Here is a 20,900-nt window from a genome sequence, read left to right as displayed (position 1 = left end):
CTTCATACCCAGATGCAGGTAAGCAGGACACATCTTTAATGTGGTATTAAATCCAAAAGCAAACATTTATTTTGGCTTAACATTTATTATATTACAGCTTACCAATTCTTAGATGTTAGGCTACATTGGTTTTCTTGTTTTTGGCTTTTTTTTCTATTTTTATTTGGTGATCTGCCCAGTACGTCTATTTTTCACAAGAACAAACTCTCCTGCAAAAGTATCAATTACAGGGAAGAGACAGACAGGGGTGCTTACAATGATCAGCTTTTATTTTTGTAATACATTTTTCCCAAAGGACAAAAACGGTTTGCTGTAACTGCTTGTAAAGTATTAGCTGGCGTTTGGCTTCAATTTGTTAGTGAATTTAAATCTGCTAGTACACCTAACTTTCCCCTCCCCCCAAAATGACAATGCTGCTGTCCAAAGGAACCCCTGTGCTCCTTCATCCAGAGTGTGGACACTGTAATACAGGAAACGGGTTACTGGCCAGATCACCAGCTGCAAGTTCCAGACTGCTTCATCTGAAACAGTGAACTAGTGCTATAACTTAACACAGCAAATTAATATATGAAATACATATTACCATTTTAGTTTACAGCACATAGTTATGAATTGCTGAATTCTTACCAAGTAGAGTTATCTTCAAATAGAAAGACCGTGTCCATATATTACACACAAGCGTTACAAATTTATAATTTACTTGAAACTTAAACTATGTAGAGGTTCTTTATAAATCTGCTTTCAAAGCAATATTTGAATACCCATTCAAAATATAGAACAGTAAGAAAACAAGCACAAATTCCACGAGAGTCCTCCAGATAAAAGTCCTCCGACAGCCTTACAAGTCCTCAATCTGTTCCTTAATTTTTAGGGAAATGATCTTCACTTCAAAAGGTTTAAAATGTTCCAACAGGGCCTTGGTGTCTTGAATATTTAAGCTGTATTCTTTTGTTATCCTCTCTGCAGTCCATGTTTGTGGAGAATGTTTGTAATTGCCAAGAATGGTCATAGCCTCAACAATAGAAATTTTACCCTTTGGAATGGAGTCTGCATCAATATTCAGAAAAGCACTGTTCAATGTCTGGTTTGGAACTCTGAACTCCTCTGATGCAGTTGGCAGAACATGAGATTTCACCTAATTTGAAAGACCAAAGAAAACATTAGGTGTTATCATCAAGTATAAAAATCATATCACCAAAGCAGCCACAACACATAACAGACAACATACACAATAATAATGAACATAATATACTGTCAACTTAATTCGTACATAAAAAATAATGTCACTATTGATATCGAATTGTAGCAGTTATTCTCAACCTCATTAAATTAATATAGCATTTAGTGTTCATAAAAACCTCTCACTAGGCATATCACCTTATTTCAAGAACCACTAAAGTATACAATGAATTTCAGTAAAGTACCTAGTCAGATTAATTTGCTACAATGTCAGTCTTTTTTGTTTCAGAAGTACCAAATACATTTTTAATGTACCCCAAGATTGAAATTAACCATTAGTTATTTTTTAATCAAGCTTTATTAAGAGAAATAATACATTGATTCTAAATCCAATCTATATCGGCACCAGGGGCGGACTGACAAATCATGGGGCCCCCGGGCAATAGGGGAACATGGGGCCCCTGTGTCCTTGCCCAAACTCAAAAAAGCCTATGAAAAAGGTACCAGGGGCATCTCATGGGGCCCCCTACTGACCCCGCGCCCTCGAGCAGTGCCAGAGTTTCCAAATGGTCAGTCCACCCCTGGTCAGCACTAATTCCTAACCTATAAAACGTCTTTGTACCAGCTGCTGTATTAAAATCACCTATTTGGTATTTATATAAAATGCTAGTGGAAGGGGTTTTTTGCCTTAATGCTAAACTTCCTGGTTTAGAACCACTTTAAGCAGCCTACAGGTGGTTGAACAAAAAAAAGTGACTAGATTTCATCCATCTGCACATTCGAGGTGTGGGGGAATCCTCCCCGGTGAACTGTTGTATTCTGACTGCAAGGAGAATTCTCTGCCATCAGAATACACCAATCAGTGTTGTAGCCTATAACCTGCAGGAAGTGATTGAGAAAGGAAAATCCAACAGCGTGGTTGTACAGAAGTCAATTGGAAGATCGATTTCTGTACAACCTCCCTCCCCATACATGGATTGAAATTCGTTCGGTCCCTGCTGAACCAAAAGAATTTTGATCCATATATGGCCAGCTTAACTCACCAGAGCCTTTTAAAATAATGCACTGTATATAGGTATGCTACACTGAGGTAAACATGACCATGTACCAACTTTTTTTAATATGGAACACTGGAAGGTGTTGCGTTAGCTGAGGGGGACGAGACTGAGTACAGGGTGGGAAGGAAGGGTCAAATGGCAGGTAACACCCAGATAACACAATCTACACATACCTGTAACCCAACAGACCCGTGTCTAAAGCATCCACTACCCACTCCTGTCCCCCCCCCCCCACCACCACTACCTGAACTGTGTTCCCTACTTGTCCTTGCTCTCTCCTCTCCAACCCAATCACCCCAACTGCCTTTCCCTAGCACCCAACCCTTCTCCCCCCAGGCTGTTATCCAAGTTGCCTCACTCCCCCCACCCATGTATGTCTTCATCTCCCTCCACTTAACCTACCCTACCTTGGATGTGCAGTCACACACTCCTGTATTGCTGGCATCACATGGCAACGCACCCCTTGTCTAAACCACCCTAGCCACTGACCCCCCCCCCCCCCATGCCTGAACTGAGTTCCCTAATTAACCCTGACCACTTGCTCTCTCCTCAGTCCCCTATACTCCCTACTTTAATACCCCTATCAGGCTGCCCTCACACCTGACATCCAACTCCACCCCTTACTTTATCCAAGTTGCTTCACTCCCCACAGCTCTATGTATGTCTTCATCTCCCTCAGCTTCCCTTCCTCAATACCCTTCTAGATACTTTTATCCCCTCTAAGCCTCCACAACCATTCATTCCATCCCTTTTACTCCCTTTCCCTCTAATTCTGCATCACCCCTCAGACAGCTTGTCTGTTTTACTTTGTTCCCTACAATTGCCTGCACCTCAGAATCCCATGAACCCCTTAACATCCAGCTTCTTTGCCGCTCCCCAAGGCCTCCACATACCTGACATCCATCTTCACCACGTCTGTTATCCAAGTCACCTTACCTCCTTTAGCCTTATGTCTGTTTTCCTCTCTGAGGCATTTCTTCACTACTATCATTCAACTGCTTTCCCTCTCACACCAATTCCTCTTCGTGGTGTAAAATCCCCTCTTCTTCCAACAACACTCTGCACACATCTGTGAACTAAGGAAACCAGTTTCTGGAGCTTTGGGAGAAGAATGCTGTTACATTTTTGCCCGATATAGGATTTTAATTGCTCTATAGTCCTAGGTCTTCTTTGCTGTATTTTTCATTTCAAGATATGCCAAATATTTTCAATTGGTGACTGCAGGCAGGACAGTTAAGCATCGGGACTCTTCTACTAGGAAGCCATGCTGTTGTCATAGATACAGTATACAGTTTAGCATTGACCTGCTGAAATATGCAAGGCCTTCCCTGAAAAAAAAAATGTCTGGATGGGAGCATATGCTGCTTTAAAACCTGGATATATCTTTCAGCACTGATGGTGCCTTTCCAGATTTGCAAGCACCCCCATACTACCAGAGATGCAGGCTTTTGAACTGAGCACTGATATGCCAGAAGGTCTCTCTCCTCTTATGTCAAGAGGATGTGGTACCCATGGTTACACGAAAGAATGTCAAATCTTTATTCATCTGACCATAGAACAGTTTTCCACTTGCCAAAGCTCATTTCAAATGGTCTGTTGCAAAGAGAAGATGGCGGTGTTTCTGGATCAGGTTCAGATATGGTTTCTTCTTTGTATTATAGTGCTTTACCTTGCATTATTGGATGGCACAGCAAACTGTGTTTACAGACAGTAATTTGTGGAAGTATTCCTGAGTCCATGAAGTGATGTCCATTACAGAATCATGCCTGTTTTAATGCACTGCCATCTGAGGACCCGAAGATCATGGGCATCCAATATTATGTTTCTGCCTTGTACCTTTCGCACAGAGATTTTTCCAGATTCTCTGAATCTTTTGATATTATGTACTGTAGATGATACTGTATATTTAAAGCCTGTGCAATTTTACACAGAGGAACAATTATTCTGAACTTGTATGCCAATGTTTAGACATAGCTTTTCAGATTGGTGAACCTATGCCCAATTTTACTTTTGAGAAACTCTGATGCTCAGCCATCTTTACTTCTGAGAAACTCTGACCCTCCAAAGATGCTCTTTATACCCAATCATGTTACTGACCTGTTGTCAATTAACCTAAATTGTTTGTAAAATGTTCTTTCAGCTATTCCTTGTTAGTACTACTTACTTTGCCAGCTTTTTGTTGCCCTGTCCCAACTTTTGAGACCCGTTGGTGCCATTTCAAAAATTACCTCATTTTTTCTTAAAATGATACATTTTCTAAGTTTAAACAGGTTTTCCAGCTGTCCTGGAAGATGATTTAGAAAAACAAAGTTATGATATGATAACTCTATTTCCAAGAATCTTCTAGGACAGCTACCCAAGAGATAGGCTCCTCCTACCTAGATAGAAAACATATGATCCACATTAGTTTAAAAAGGCCATCACATAGTCCCTCAGTAGTAGAAAATTACTGAATGCTACAACAAAATACATAATTAAAGAAAAACGGATAAATGCATAAAAGAATTGGTGGGAACTAATGCTGTCTTGGAGGATTCCTGGAAAATTTGGCTGACACTTCTGTTAAGGAGGCATCCAAATGTGAATATTTTTCCTACAAATCTGAGTTGTCCTCCTTAAATGGGAACCTCCATTTAAGACCGTTAGGGAGGAAAGCTTTCTTTTCTAGCTCCTGCCACTCTCGCAGGATAGTTTCCTTGAGAGTGGAGTGCACCGGAAAGGAACACGCCTGTTTTTTTCGGAGCCCTGCATAAAGCTAATCATGGAGCATGAGCACCTTTTCTTTTTCCCTCGAACCCCAAAGTGTCATGAATTGCTTTTAACAGTTCTTCAGTTTCCTCCGCAGGAAACGGGAATCTCTGCTGCTTATTTTCCTTCCCTTCACCAATCTCTCGCTCTTCGGAATCTGAGTCATCCTCCAAATTCTCTTCTGAATTGTCCAATGGGCCCTGCTCCTCCCTCATCACTGTGGGGCTAGCAGCAGCTGCGGACAATCCGGCACTAGAAGTACTCAGTACTGCTGGGCTGAACGAGAAAACATGTGTATGAGGCTTTAGGGCCTTTGGAACACTCCAGTAACCCAGTTATACCAACATTATTTTAGAGAAGCCTTTTCTCTCAGTCTTCACTTTTAGAGGAGTTAGCAGTAAACTGAGACGCAGCTTTAAGATCTCTAATGAGAGGGTATAAATAATCTTCCACTTTGCAAGTCTACCTTCTAGGGTCGTTGTGCATTCCCTCATTTTCTGCCCCCATGACGACACTTCCTTCTTGATGCCACCCACGTGGTCTTTCAAGTTACCTAAAGCTTTATTGTATTTGTTTATGGCTCCATAAAGTCAGTGCTGCATTCAGGAATGAACTCAGTGGTCTCTTATTTATTAGTTGGTTCTGTATTATCAGAGCTCACTACCTCCATAATAGTATCCTCGGACTCATTGTCAGACTCTCCCTTTCTTTTGAGAATATAATGCAAGCTTGGGCACCTGTTTCTTAGAAGGTGGGTGTTCACAAGCTGCATCTTTCCCTGGTGTTCTGGCAAACTTTAGGAAGCAGTGCGCTGCATCTTTGGACATTTTGGTCTGTTTTTCTGGGTGGGGATTCATGACAGTACCATCTTCATCCTTGTTTCACCAAGTTATCTTGCCAGAATGGGACAAAAAGCAGTGAATGCAGAAGCAAGGTTACCCAAGATAGGGCATGGCATGCTTTTAAAGATCATAGAAACCAATGGATAATATAGGGCAGGAGCTCTTGCAGATGCATCCTCTCACATGCCACACATAGTCCTGTTCAAGCAAACCCCACACTGATTGAATTTTTTTGATTGAAGAAAAACAAAACAAAACAAAACAAAAAAAAAACATCCAGCAACATATGCTTTTCAGTATTTCAAAAATCCGTTGCCATCTCTCCTTTCAAATCCCTTTTTTGCACAATTTTATATTGTACAGCTCACCAATTTAAACAAATTACTTAGGAGGCGGTTTAAACTAAAAAGTACTTGGAAATATAATGAAATATTTTATCAAACGGTGGAAAACAGTATAAAAAATTGTTTGCCTTCCTCATCAAGTAACTGATGAATGGAAGCACAAATTTCATATTTATTTTTAACTTAAAACAGCAAGACATCCATTTAGTAAAGCACACACTAAGCAAGACATTCTAGATTATATCAGTCAGTAATGGGCCTCAAAGAGAGAGCATTACAATCATAAAGGATTAGAACCAGGCAACAAATCAAAGCAGCAAAGGTGATCAATTATATTGCATTGTGGAAGATAATTGTATGAAATGAACACAAAAAAAGAAAAGCTAATAAAAGCTAAACATTCATTAAAAAAAAACAAACATGGGCGCAACAATTTAAATTGGCACCCAATAAGCAAATTTGCTCTGTAACTTTGCCTTAATGGATCATTTTTTTAAAACTGTATCAAATCATACAAGTAGCCACAAGTCATCCAGGCCCCCTTTGTATGCTTTCACATTTTAAAGTGCATATATAGTCACAACTTTTTTTCATTTTGGATAGAGTAGGGCAGTGTCTCTTAACGTCAAGGAATCTTTTAAAATTATGCACAGTCTCAGGGCACACCAGCCTAAGGCCTCATTCACGGGTGTACTTAAGCATACATCTGTGCCATGTTTGCCCACACGGGAATGCACAGGTGGCCCATACAACCACGTGCAGTTCCACTGATGTCAATTGGGAGGCAGCTGTTGCACAGATAAAGACGCTGCTTCCAATTTGACATTTGTGCAGGCATGTGTCCCCAAACTCACACTTTGTGTTCAGACACACACCTGCACCCACATGAAAGTGGGAGCAGTGTGTTCGTGCAGCTGCTGCATCCGAATTGGCATCAATAGGACTGCCTGCATGTGGATGCAAAGGATACCTGTGTGGCCCTTGCACAGGTGTATGCTTAAGTATACCTGTGTGAACAAGGCCTACAATTTTGGTTGCAACAGAGTTCAGTAGTCAGTAGTTTGTAATGCAGTGTTGCCTTGTACCTGTACAATACTGAAATCTGTGAGCAGTGTGTAGTAATAGGGTGGTCAGTGATCAGCAGGTACTGTATTGGTAGGGTACATACAGTCACCAGTCAGTATCCCCGATCACTGCCACATGTCGTATGATGGTGCTGTTCTGAAAACAACAAAAAATACAAATTTTGCTAATTTCTTAATTTTATAAAAATTGTGACAAAATTTAAACTTAAAAAAGCTTACCATTAAGTGAATGTCAAAATGTGTATGAAATACCTACAGCACACTGGATCACCTATACATCAAATATTGCAGCTAGCATGTAATGTGTTCCCACATATAAACCATCAAGAAATGCAGTGCAGTACTATAAACTCAAATAAAGTGCTGATGAAGTCACATGTCGTGACATAACGCGTAGGGTACGCCGATAACATCAAGCCATAAACCGGAAGTGTACGTACCGCCATTTTGAATGAGGGATCCAAGTCATTCCATTCATGAAATACACTGTATAAAGAGTATTTAATCCTGTAGTGTCCCAGGTGGACACTTACAAATGTGAGTGCATTTTAACATTATTTAAATAAATAATACATTTTGGATATACTTCACTATATGGAGCCTTTTTTTTTTAATTTATCTGCAGAGCGTTTTGGAGCTTAGATGTGCTAAAGGAGGTGGAGAACTTTTGTATCAACATACTCTCCCGGGTTAAAGGGAAAGGCGCAGTTTGACCTGAATATTCAGGTCAAACCAGAAGGTGAGCGCAATAGTGTGTCGGAGATGGATAAGCACTGAGGGGTGACATGGAAACACTGTGTGTGTGTGTGTGTGTATGTATATATATATATATATATATATATATATATATATATAAATAATATATGTGTAGTAGAGTGATCACACGTATTCACTTGGAGCACAGTGGTCTTAAAGGGACAGTTCATCAGCAATTTGATACATTTTTTTTTTGGGGACACTTGCTTGATGATATATGATGCACAGGAGACACATCGCATAAGCACGAGAAGATTTTGGAGTAATAAAGGGACAGTTCACCGTTTATGATTCATTTGGTATTTGGATACAATATTATTTAGCACTGGTATATGTAGCTTATTTACATATGTGTGTTGATATTCATTTAATGTAGCACATATTATTGTCACAAAGCAGGATTGTATTTACATATGCATATTGATTTATTTAGCACTTTATTTGAGTTTACAGTACTGCGCTGCATTTTTTTGATAAATCATTAAGTGAATGTGATAATGCTACCTGCACTGCTAACATGTATTAAAAATACCTCAACCTAAATAGATAACAGAAAAAACTTGTGCAAAACATCATACAATAATGTTGAACATAAATTCTCACAGCTATAAATAACTAAATAGATAAAATGCTGCGCTGTTGTAGATGTAATGACTGTAGTGAGTATGTAAAAAAATTCCTAGTGCAATACAACATGTGGCCTTCCTATCGACAACCAAATATAAATATAACAATCAACTTTGCTCATCAATCAAAAATAAAAATTTGTGATCAATAATAAAAAAGTGAATAATAGCAAATCAAATAAGTGACGAAATGACAGTCTTTAAGCAGTGTAGCAGTACTTTCACAACAGTGACTATACACACCATCTAGATAAGTGCTACAAAATCAATTCCAAATAGATCCAGTTTGTGCCACCTTCAACACCTCAGTGCTCACATAACTCTCAGCTTCGTTTCAATGCATACACGCTTATCAATATACAGCATCAGATCTCCTCCTTCTAATAACTCTTCCAACTCTGGTTGCCCACAAGGGGCTCTGTTCATCAACTTTCACCGCTCCAGTGTTAATGGGACACGTGTCCACAGCCAAAAGTGCCTATAATGGGCAGTGAGCATCAGAACTAGATCACAGAGCAATGGAGGAAGCTGACCTGGTCTGTTGAATCAAGTTTTCTGTTAACATCGTGTTTATGGCTGGGTGCATGTGCTTCTCTTACCTGGGGAAGAGATGGCACTAGGATGCACTAGAGGAAAAAGGCAAGCCAGCAGAGGTGGCAGTGGTCTGCTACTGATGGCTTGGTGCCAAATACCACAGCATAACTTCAGAGGTCTAGTGGAGTCCATGCCTCGATGGATCAGGGATTTTTTGGCAGCAAAAAGGGGGACCTACTCAATATTAGGTGGGAGGTCATAATGTCATAGAAGGAAAGGCAACCCCTGGTCTGATTCCCGAAGCAGCAAAAAATTGGTGTACTGGCTTGTGGTGTCTTCCCGAACACAACATGGAAAAGGGAGAAAGCCGTCAACTTGATCTTCCAAAAGTAATGATTTGATTGTTGCAGGTGAAGTACAGATAATACAAAGGCTTACACATTTTGGCCTATAACCTTAGTCATAGCCATTCTAATGCTAATGCATAAGCCTGTTTATTGTCTATACTTCACCTGCAACAATTACTTTCAGAAGATCGAGTTGCCCACTTCCTCCTTTTTTCATTATGTTATGGTGGGTAGTCATAATGTTACGGCTGATCGATGCAATTTACCTCAGGTAAAGGGTCCGTGGAGTCGACATAAACTTCCTTCAATCGTGATAAAAGCTCATCATCCTTTTTGATCATTTTTTCCTGGATTTCAGGGTTACCTAAAATAAAAACGCAATTGTGTAAATTAGATTTATATTTTACTCAAAAGCTGGTTTGACAGTTCTTAAATATGTAAGGGGCGGGGCCATCACATATGTGACCCCGCCCCGTCTGACGTCAGTGACTAGCATGCTTCAGTCGATGATATCACTGGGTGGCCACGCCCTTTACATATTTAAGAACTGTCAAACCAGCTTCTGAGCAGACGACCAAGGGCCAGCTTCGGTAGCAGAGCCTTTTTTTTTTTCTTCGGAGTGGCAGACATTGTGATTGACGTTGGATTTACTTTGGGGGGACATTCTTTTATTAAAGGACTTGTCAAAGAATGATTCCTGTCTTTTTCTACACTACAGCTTTTTTTTTTTGTGAATGGGTAGCCCATACTCATTCATGTGGGGGGGGGGCAGGATCTGGGGGCCCCCTTGCTAAAGGGGCTTCCAGATTCCGATAAGCCCCCCGCCTGCAGACCCCCACAACCAAAGCCCAGGGATGTGGGGAAGAGGCCCTTGTCCTCATCAACATGGGAACAAGGTGCTTTGAGGAGGGCATGTGGCCCGGTATGGCTCGGGGGGGGGAGGGGCGCTCGCGCTTGCTCGCACCCCCCTTTCCTGACCTGCCGGGCTGCATGCTCGGATAAGGGTCTGGTATGGATTTTGGGGGGAACCCCACGCCATTTTTCTTTAAATTTTGGCATGGGGCTTCCCCTCAAAATCCATACCAGACTCGAAGGACTTGGTATGGATGGGAGGGGGGACCCCACGCCAATTTTGTATTATTTTTTAATTGCCGGCAATTCTTTCTTTTACATTCAGCTGTCAGTGGGAATCCCGCTGACAGCTGAAACATTAATGCATGCTTTTCACTACTAAAATACTGCAAGGCTTGATAAAATAATTCATACGGAATTATAGTAGCCTTTTTTAGTGAAGTTACTATTTTTCAGTGCATTCTGGGCATTTGGGAGGGTCTCCTGATGTTATCTTTAAAAATTCTTCTAAATGCAAACGTGCATAAACGCGGCTAAATGCGTTATGCAAACGTGGCTTAACTGACGTTTTTTAACCTACGTTTTCCAGCAGTTTCCTTCGTTCAGAAGAGTTTTCCAAACACCCCGTGTACATGAACCCTAAAACAAGTTGTGAAGGGAAATCTCTTAAGCAGGACACAGACTGAAAAAAAAAACCCCAAAACACCTTGTAGGTCTTTATCCATTCCTTACTCCTTCCAAAATGTGAAAAATGTTTTGGTGATACAAGCACTTTAAATGCCTTTTTTTTTTTAAGTTATTTTCCAGTGGTTGTGTAACCATTTCAGCACATCAGGATAAACCAGTAATGTCACTGCCTAATCAAGGACTTCAGCTCCCATGTTAGAAAAATGGTAGGAACTTCTGTCCATTATATGTTTTATTAAGGCAGTACAAGAGTCAGGGGCAGAGCTAATGGACTGGTTCAATGCCGACTACAGGCTGACTGTGCATCAGTACAGCATACTTACATAGTTAGTCTGGCTGAAAAAAGACAAAAGTCCATCCAGTTCAACCATTAAAAAAAAAACAAGTTATAATCCTATACCCACAGTTGATCCAGAGGAAGGCAAAAAAAACCCCAGCAAAGCATGATCAAATTTGCTCCTGCAGGGAAAATATTCCTTGATCCCCTGAGAGGCAATCGGATATTCCCCTGGATCAACTTTACCTATAAATGTTAGTATCCAGTTATATTCTGTGTATCTAAGAAAGAATCCAGGCCTTTTTTAAAGTAATCCACTGAGCTGGCCAGAACCAACTCTTGAGGGAGTCTATTCCACATTTTTACAGCTCTCACTGTGAAGAAACCTTTCCATGTTTGGAGATTAAATTTATTTTCCTCCAGACGTAAAGAGTGCCCCCTTGTCCTCTGTGATGACCTCAGGGTGAATAGCTCTACACCGAGTTCACTATATGCACCACTGATGTATTTATACATGGTGATCATATCCCCCCCTTAGTCTCCTCTTCTCAAGAGAGAATAAATTCAGTTCCTCTAATTTTTCCTCATATTTGAGCTTCTCCGTGCCTCTTATCAGTTTGGTTGCCCTTCTCCGTACTTTCTCCAGTTCCCCAATGTTCTTTTTGTGAATTGGTGCCCAAAACTGAACTGCATATTCCAGATGAGGTGTTACTAATGATCTGTACAGGGTAAAATGATATCTCTCTCTCTGGAGTCTATACCTCTTTTAATACAAGAGAGGATTTTGCTCGCTTTAGAAACCACAGCTTGGCATTGCATGCCATTATTAAGCTTGTGATCTACCAGAACTCCCAGATCCTTCTCCACCATTGATTCCCCCAGTTGTACCCCCCCTAGTATGTATGATGCATGCATATTCTTAGCCCCCAAGTGCATAACCTTACATTTATCAACATTAAACCTAACTTGCCACATAGTTGCCCAATTAAACAGTGCATTGAGGTCGGCTTGTAAGTTGGAGACATCCTGTAAGGACATTATTCCACTGCACAGCTTGGTGTCATCTGCAAAGACTGAAATGGTAGATTTAATCCCAGACCCTATATTGTTTATAAAAATAATAAAAAGTAAGGGTCCCAACACTGAACCTTGGGGTACACCACTGACAACCCTAGACCATTCAGAGTATGAATCATTAACCACTACCCTCTGAATACAATCTTTCAGCCAGTTTTCTATCCATTTACATACAGATTTTTCCAAGCTGTAGACTTTACCTTACACATTAGCCATGTGTGGGGAACTGTGTCAAATGCTTTTGCAAAATCCAATTATACCTCAATTCTTTAAGGATCCGTGGGTGTATGCCATCCGGTCCAGGTGCTTTATTCACCTTTATTCTGTCTAAATATTTTTGGATCATATCAATTGTGAGCCAATGCGGATCATCTGGAGCTGTGTCAATACCATGCTCATTATGGACAAGAGTCCCCCCATGCTCCTCTGTATACACAGAGCTGAAGAAGGTATTTAATAAATGTGCCTTCTCTTTGTCCCCAGTCACCCACTGTAGATTATTTTGTAAAGGGACTACATGCTCGGACCTGACCTTTTTACTATTAATATATTTGAAGAATTTTTTGGGGTTGGTCCTGCTATCTTCTGCTATCTGTTGTTCGTTTTCAATTTTTGCGGCCTTTATTTCCTTTTTGCATATTCTGTTATATTCTTTGTAATGTTTAAACGATAGCGTTGCTTCATTTTTATATTTAAAAAAATCTCTTTTCCTATTATCTATAGCTTTTTTTAACTTTGGCCGTAAGCCACATAGGTTTGTTTTTTAGCCTTTTAAACCTGTTGCGCATGGGAATATATTTTGCAGTGTGTTCACAAACAGTCTTTTTGAAGAACTCCCATTTCTGTGTTGTGTTCATCAATGCTAATATTCTCTCCCAGTCAAAGTCTTGGAGAACAGCTCTCAGCCTTGGAAAATTAGCTCTCTTGAAATTGAGCGTTTTTATATTTCCCGTATGTGCTTGCTGTTTAAATAATAATAAATAAAATCATGTTATGGTCATTGCTACCCAGATGTTCTTTTATATGGCCATTCGTAATAAGCTCTGCATGGTTTGAGATTACCAGATCCAGCAGAGCATCATTCCTAGTAGGGGCCTCTATGAACTGTACCATAAAATTGTCCTGTAGTAAGTTTAAAAATGTTTCCCTTTAACTGTTCCTGCAGTACCATTGCTCCAGTCAATTTCCGGGTAGTTAAAATTCCCCATTATTATCACTGTCCCATCCCTTGCAGACCTTTCGATCAGTCTAATAGCTGAGTCTGCACCTCCTCATTAACACTGGGAGGCCTATAACAAACTCCAATGATTACCTTTGTAGTATGCACCCCCATGTGCAGTACCACCCATAATGCTTCAGCATCATCACACTCTCCATCAACTCGTTCACACTTGCTCTGAGATCACTTCTCTCATAGAGACAGACACCACCTCCTTTCCTATTTACCCTGTGTCTCGGAAAGAAATGCTCAGAATAGTGGGCTGACAATGTTAACACGTCAATACAACATTGCTAGCAATGTCAACCATCCCCTGGAATAAGCAGATGCTACCAGGATCAACAAGTATTTGCAAGTTTGTAGAATCCATGAAAATAAAAGAACAAAAACAAAAACAAAATCGAAAGGCACCATTTAAAAGCAGTAAGACGAATCACAGGAGTGGCTGAGAAGCCTGTACAAAGCAGTGACAGGCTGACAGGAGCCCTGGTTGTACACATGTACCCACACACCCAGAGGTTACCAGCAGTTAAAGATAGCACACCCTTAATTCAGTCTCCAGTCCAGGGTTGCTGTATGTGCCTGATAACCTGTGTAAATATAGCCTACCTACCCGAGGGTGACAACACTCACTGTATATATCCGGTGCCAGGACAAGAGCCCAGGGTGAACATGACAAATTTTCCCCTCCCCCCACAAGATGTATGAGCATTACAAATCAGCACCCCCCCCCAAAAAAAAAAAAATTAAGCACTAATCTACATGCTAACCCCCCCTAAGAATAAAAACCCCCTCCTCCCAGTACAAATCACCCCTCTGCTGACCCCCCCCCCCCCTCCTAACAAAAATCCTTCCGACACACCTCCCAAATTTCTCCTCCTAGAGCAATTCCCACCTCCCCCCAATTTCCTTGTGGTGCCCCCCACCTCACATGATACCAGTGTCCAAGGCAGCCGCCCCTCCTGCCCACCCCTTGCTCCAGCCCTGATGGAATCTATGGAGGGCCAGTGGTTTCACCGTGCTCTCTTGATTTGGACTACAAACTTCTCCCTCTCATCATCTCTGTTACAAATAGAGAAGGGGCTTTGTAGTTCACAGAACATAGCCTGGAAAGCTGAAATCACTTTCATATTTCTGCAAGAATCAACAGACACCTCTCTGTGCTGAAAATGTTCTTAGCCTGAACAAAAGAGAAAATGAATGCAGCCATCACATCCAAGGAGTGCTAAGCTGCACTGTATGACTTTGTTCCTGCGTTCAGCTGTCCTTTAAAAACAGGGAATTATTAAAGTATTACAACTGATCCTAGGTAAGAATGGTGAATGTCATAAAGCTGAACTGTTCATGGAAATGAAGGGCTCCTGACAATTATTCCCTCATTAGAACTGACAAGCACCCTGAATGACCTCCAATACCATCCACGCTGATCAGGACTTCAACTCCCGGCATGCCCAGGGCCTACACAACTACTTCCGGGACAACGCACGCTGTATTCCCCTTCCAAGGGCAGCGTGCAGAATGATATAACGCACACCAGCCGTGTGTGTCTCTGTGCCCTCTTCCCAATACTAAGGTGGAGGGATAACGAGGTCACTCACTGGAGAGGAGGCCGGTCACTGGCTCCTTGGTGCCCGGGTGCCTGGGCGCAAGGCTGGGCTTGTCCTTCCCGATGAGCCGGTGAGCTCTGCTCTCCACATTAAAGTTCCTCAAAGCTCGGCTCACTACGGCTCCCATGTCTGCCCGCTCCGGATCACACAGCTTGCATCACACCAGGACAGCAACCAGGGCACGCTGCTGCCGGCTGTCATCTGATTGGCTGTCCTGAGTAGACGGGGCGTGACCACTTCCTGTACACAATGCACTGCCTTCATGTGCCTGGTCAATGTATATATTCATAGATTATATAGAAAGTAGCATTCTCCGGGTATTGTAGTGTTGCTGGATACAGTTTAATTACTTTGTTGGTAGAATATCTAGTTATTGCAGTTTATCTAACAACAATCTATGTATTATTTATCATCAATGTATTATCTATCAATATATATATCAATCATCAATGTATCTATCTATCTATCTATCATCAATATATTATCTATCTATCTATCTATCTATCTATCTATCTATCTATCTATCTATCTATCTATCATCAATATATTATCTATCTATCTATCTATCTATCTATCTATCTATCTATCTATCATCAATATATTATCTATCTATCTATCTATCTATCTATCTATCATTAATGTATCTATCTATATATCTATCTATCATCAATGTATTATCTATCTATCTATCTATCTATCTATCTATCTATCTATCTATCATCAATGTATTATCTATCTATCTATCTATCTATCTATCTATCTATCTATCTATCTATCTATCTATCTATCATCAATGTATTATCTATCTATCTATCTATCTATCTATCTATCTATCTATCTATCTATCTATCATCAATGTATTATCTATCTATCTATCTATCTATCTGTCTATCTATCTATCATCAATGTATTATCTATCTATCTATCTATCATCAATGTATTATCTATCTATCTATCTATCTATCTATCTATCTATCTATCTATCTATCATTAATGTATCTATCTATCTATCTATCTATCTATCTATCTATCTATCTATCTATCTATCTATCATTAATGTATCTATCTATCTATCTATCTATCTATCTATCTATCATCAATGTATTATCTATCTATCTATCTATCTATCTATCTATCTATCTATCTATCTATCTATCTATCTATCTATCTATCTATCATCAATGTATTATCTATCTATCTATCTATCTATCTATCTATCTATCTATCTATCTATCTATCTATCTCAACATATCCAGCAACATTGCAGAGAACTCAGGTTCCACCTTGAAATACAATTATAGACACACTATAGAAAATTAATAAAACTTGCAAAGATATTAAATGGAGTTGTCATCTTTAAAGAGTAACTCCACCCTCGGGTGATCTATGTGCATTGCGGGGATTTAAAGTGTTACTATACCCAGGACCCTGTATTTACTATATCTGGTCTTCCACAGTACACACAACATGGAAATGCAATTATTTCAGTAAATATAAACAGCTAAATACCTTTTCTCATCAGCAATTAGAGCAGTCTTGTGTCTTCTATCAGTGTCCAGCTGAGCAGTGGTTAAAGCTTGGAGGAGTTTTCTCCCCTGATTGTCCTATGAGGCTGCATAACCCCTGACCCTCTGTTTGGAGAGTGCTGATTGGCCCTGTGCTGATCACATGCACCCTCCCAAAGAAAAAAAAACCTCTAGCCTTTCTAAACACAGAGCAACCTTTAAAATAACTTTCGGGACTCAGGGAAACCCTGCTAAACATTACTATATATACAACTCATGATACATTGGAGAGATTGTCTGTGGGAAGAATGCTCCTTACACTTGTGGTCATTCGGAAGAATTAACCCCTTATAGACAGCTAAAAAGATCAATGATATCAGTGGGAACTTATCTGACTGGCAGGAATTGCTCATTGCTCAAGGAATCCCTAGCACCCTCTGGAGCAACACTAGTTGAGAAACTCTGCTCTAGTAATACACACCAAGTTGAGCATGTGCAGAGTGGCTCCCAGGGCTCTATACTATCAGCAGATGGATTGGTGACAGTGGAAGAAGGGGAGGATAAAAAAAGACAGGATCAAACAACCTTTTTACACAATGCAGAGGTTTAACCCCTTAGGTTCCACAGGGAGTGTAACAAGCATGCTGTAGTGCATATACAGACTAATTTTACCGTTGTTGGTTTCGTAACACTTTAAAAAAAAAAACTTTGTTGCAGAGTCCTACCTTTTGTTATTTTGAAGAAATAGCCATTTGTGTGTGGAAATGTGGAAAGATGTGACTTTATATCAATCAGCTACTGCATTTGCAGGTCTCTAATGAGGAAATTGCCAGGGTCTGCATCCCTTTAGATGTGATTTCTCCTTGGAGGCATCTCACCAAAAATGACATTTTTGTTGCAGGTGTGCCCAAAATCTGACAGACTTCTTGGAAAATCAGTAAGCCAATCACACAAGCAGGAAAATTCACTTCTGGGGGACGTTTCAATTACAATATGACCTGTGTAGCAATTGTATATGCTCTATTAATTTTTTATTTGATATTTTTTCCCACAAAAGCAGAGCTACCCTTTAAGCACTTGAGTAGCCAGTAATACCCATTCATTAGCAGGAGAGTTTTCTGTTTTGGTGCTGTGATACCTCGACTGATAATCCCTTCAACAAATGACACTGGACCCAAATTAATTTTATATCCTTTCTTTTTAGACAGATGGGGAGAGAGTTACTAAAACTGGTTCACTAACAATCTGGTGCAGCTGTGAATGGCAGCCAATCATCTTTTAACTTCAGCTTGTTCAATTAAGCTTTGGCAATAAAAACTAGAAGCTGATTGGTTTCTATGCAGGGCTGCACCAGATTTTGCACTCTCCAGTTTTAGTAAATAACTCTTATATACCTTCTTCTGGTCTGTGTTTTTATTATTTACTTTATGTTATAAAACACATCAAATTAAAAAAGCCAGGACAATTTTTTTAATGAAGAAAGATGCTGGTATTGAGGATGTTAAAACACAGAGCTTGGTAATGGAGCACTACATATACTACAAACGCATACAGGTAATACAGTGAGGAAGGATGAGATGAAGGGGTTAGTAAACAGGCCATATACAGTGGCAGGTTGGAGATGAAGGGGTTCATGTATGGGTGTGCAGGATAAGGCAGTCACTTTATATAATGAAAGGGTCACATGCAGAGACATGCTAGAGATGGATGTGGGGGGTTGTGATTGCTTGATTGGTCATCACAGCAATCACATGGTACAGAACTGCTCAGATCGTCTCTGAACATTGTACAGTACAGCGCTCTCCTTGCTGGTTTCCTTATGCCCCAATCCATGTGATTATAGCAAAAATAGCTTCAAAATATCCCCTTGCATGTGCATTAAACCATTAGTAAACTCCATTTTTTTATTTATACCTACAGTAAAGCCTATAATAAGGCTTACTTGTAGGTACAGTAAATATCTCCTAAACATGCACCATCTAGGAGATATTTATAGCAGCCAGTGATATCACCGACGCATGCACACTGTGCTCTGAATGGACAGTGCCATCATCCATTCTGAGTTCTGTGCTGTGGCCGTGACACCCATGATGTCTTTGCAAACCCAGAAAGAAGACTGGGTGAAGAAGGAAGCCCTGTCAATTGTGACAGCTGACTTCTGGAGGGTCAGTCTGTCATAATGTGCTAATATGCAACGCACACTAGCACATTATGACATTATCCTGCAGATGCCCAATTTTTTATTTTTTTTGCTTTTTATTATCGCTTTAACAAATAACTCATTGTACAATCAGCAATTAAAAATAGTGATTACAGACTACCATAAGAGACCAATGATCATTAGAGATAATCAGGGCTTTTTTTCTCAGAGAATAGGTGCAGGAACGCCCCCCTTCTGAGTCACCCCTTGTTTCCACCCCCTACTCACCTCTGAGCATTGTCGCTCAGTTCCACCCCCAACACACCTCCCAGTAGCGCACTTTTTAGAGAATACAGAGCCAAGTACCATTTTGTATAGAATTTGTAAATGTTAACAAGAAAAGCAGTAAAATTCCCTGCAGCTAGCAAAAATAACTCCACCAGCAACAATAGATTCCCCCAGCAAGAATGGACCCCTGCAACAAAATAACACCCCAGCAACCATAGACCCCCAGTAGTAACAACAGATCTCCTATTAGCAAACAAGAATAGACCCCTCCCTCAAAAGTAGATCCCTTCCAACAACAAAAGATCCCTCTCCAGCAACAATAGACCTCCTCAGCAACAATATGCGACCACACAAAAATAGACCCCTCCATTGAGCATAGATCCTCCTGCCGCCAGCATCAATAGACCCTCCAGCACAACCCAGCTCCCCTTGCCATTACATAAATTCAGTGCTGGAGATGCCAGGAGTGCGTTCCCTCATGATCTCGCTGAAAAAAAGCCCTGGAGACAATCACCATCACACGTACATTTTAACCACTTCCCACCCGCCCGACCACAATGTACTGTGGCCGGGCGGCAGCCTCAGGCACCCCTGCGCGTGCTACTGCAGCCAGGCGTGAGCTACAGGCACCCCTGCGCGTGCAAGCATTGACCATGTGATGGTATGTAAACAGCGGTTGTACCATGCATGTGAGGTATCACCATGAACGTCAGATCGAGGGCAGTAATTCTCGCACTAGACCTCCTGTGTAAATATAAATTGGTGACCTGTAAAGGCTTTTAAAGTGTTGCCTATCAATAATAAAAATGTATGTACTTTGTTGCCATTGCACAGGCATACGCAATTTTAAAGCATGTCATGTTTGGTATCTATTTATTCGGTGTAACATCATCTTTTATAATTTATTAAACAATTGGGCAATATATTGTGCTTTTGTGCATTAAAGGTACAAAGTGTATTTTCCCCAAAGGATTTGCATTTGAAAAATCGTTGCGCAAATAATGTGTGATGTAAAAATTTCAACACCCACTGTTTTATTCTCTAGGGCCTCTGCTTTAAATAAATATATAATATTTGGGGTTTCAAAGTGATTCTAGCAAAAAAAACATTTTTTTCAAAAGTGTCAGAAAAAGCTTGGTCTTCAAGAGTGGGTGATGTGTGGCATAAGTTTCTAATGATGGCTCTGAAATTCCAGGATAAAAGAAGCAACCCCTCCAAATGACCCCTTTTTGGAAAGAGCCACTCCAAGGTATTTGCTAAGAGTCATGGGGAGTATTTTGCAGATCTCATTTGTTGCCACATGTTTTTGGAAAACGAAGAAAGAATACGAAAATGTATTTTTTCTTTTTCAAAACTCTGTGACAAAAATGATATCTGTAAAATACCCACCATACCTCTTATCAAATTCCTTGGGGTGTCTACTTTCCAAAAAGGGCTAATTTAGGGTTGTACTATCCTGCATTTTAGAGCCTCCGAAACTGTGATAGGTAGTGGGGAAGTGATAAGAGGAAATATGCTCTTTGAAAGCCTGGAGGTGGTCATTAGATTTTGGGGGCCTGTATGTAGCTAGGTTGCCAAAAAGTCTCTCACGTTGTATCCCCATACTTGGGAGAAGTAAAAGAATGTGTTTTGGGGTGTTATTCCACATATACCCATGGCATGCATGAGCAATATATCATTAAAGTGACAACTTTGTGTAAAAAAACTAAAAATTTGTGGCAAAAAATAA

The 20,900-nt window shown here is 40.4% G+C and overlaps 1 protein-coding gene across 1 annotated transcript; it reads right to left on the bottom strand.

Moving 5' to 3' along the window:
- Positions 1-248: 248 nt before the first annotated feature.
- NDUFAF4 (NADH:ubiquinone oxidoreductase complex assembly factor 4) lies at positions 249-15,444 on the bottom strand. The gene is made up of 3 exons (XM_089665303.1): positions 15,230-15,444; positions 9,786-9,883; positions 249-1,135 (listed from the first exon to the last, which is right to left on the bottom strand). Exons 1-3 carry the CDS (start codon positions 15,363-15,365, stop codon positions 839-841), a joined length of 531 nt encoding a protein of 176 aa, XP_089521429.1. The 5' UTR covers positions 15,366-15,444; the 3' UTR covers positions 249-838.
- Between the last annotated feature and the right edge of the window lie 5,456 nt (positions 15,445-20,900).

This window comes from Staurois parvus, unplaced genomic scaffold, assembly GCF_062004578.1.
Source record: "Staurois parvus isolate SC_StPar_1 unplaced genomic scaffold, SC_StPar_1.0 ptg000048l, whole genome shotgun sequence".
NCBI classification, from domain to species: domain Eukaryota; kingdom Metazoa; phylum Chordata; class Amphibia; order Anura; family Ranidae; genus Staurois; species Staurois parvus.
Note: the sequence above shows the minus strand (reverse complement) of the source record. Positions and strands in the feature narration are given on the sequence as shown.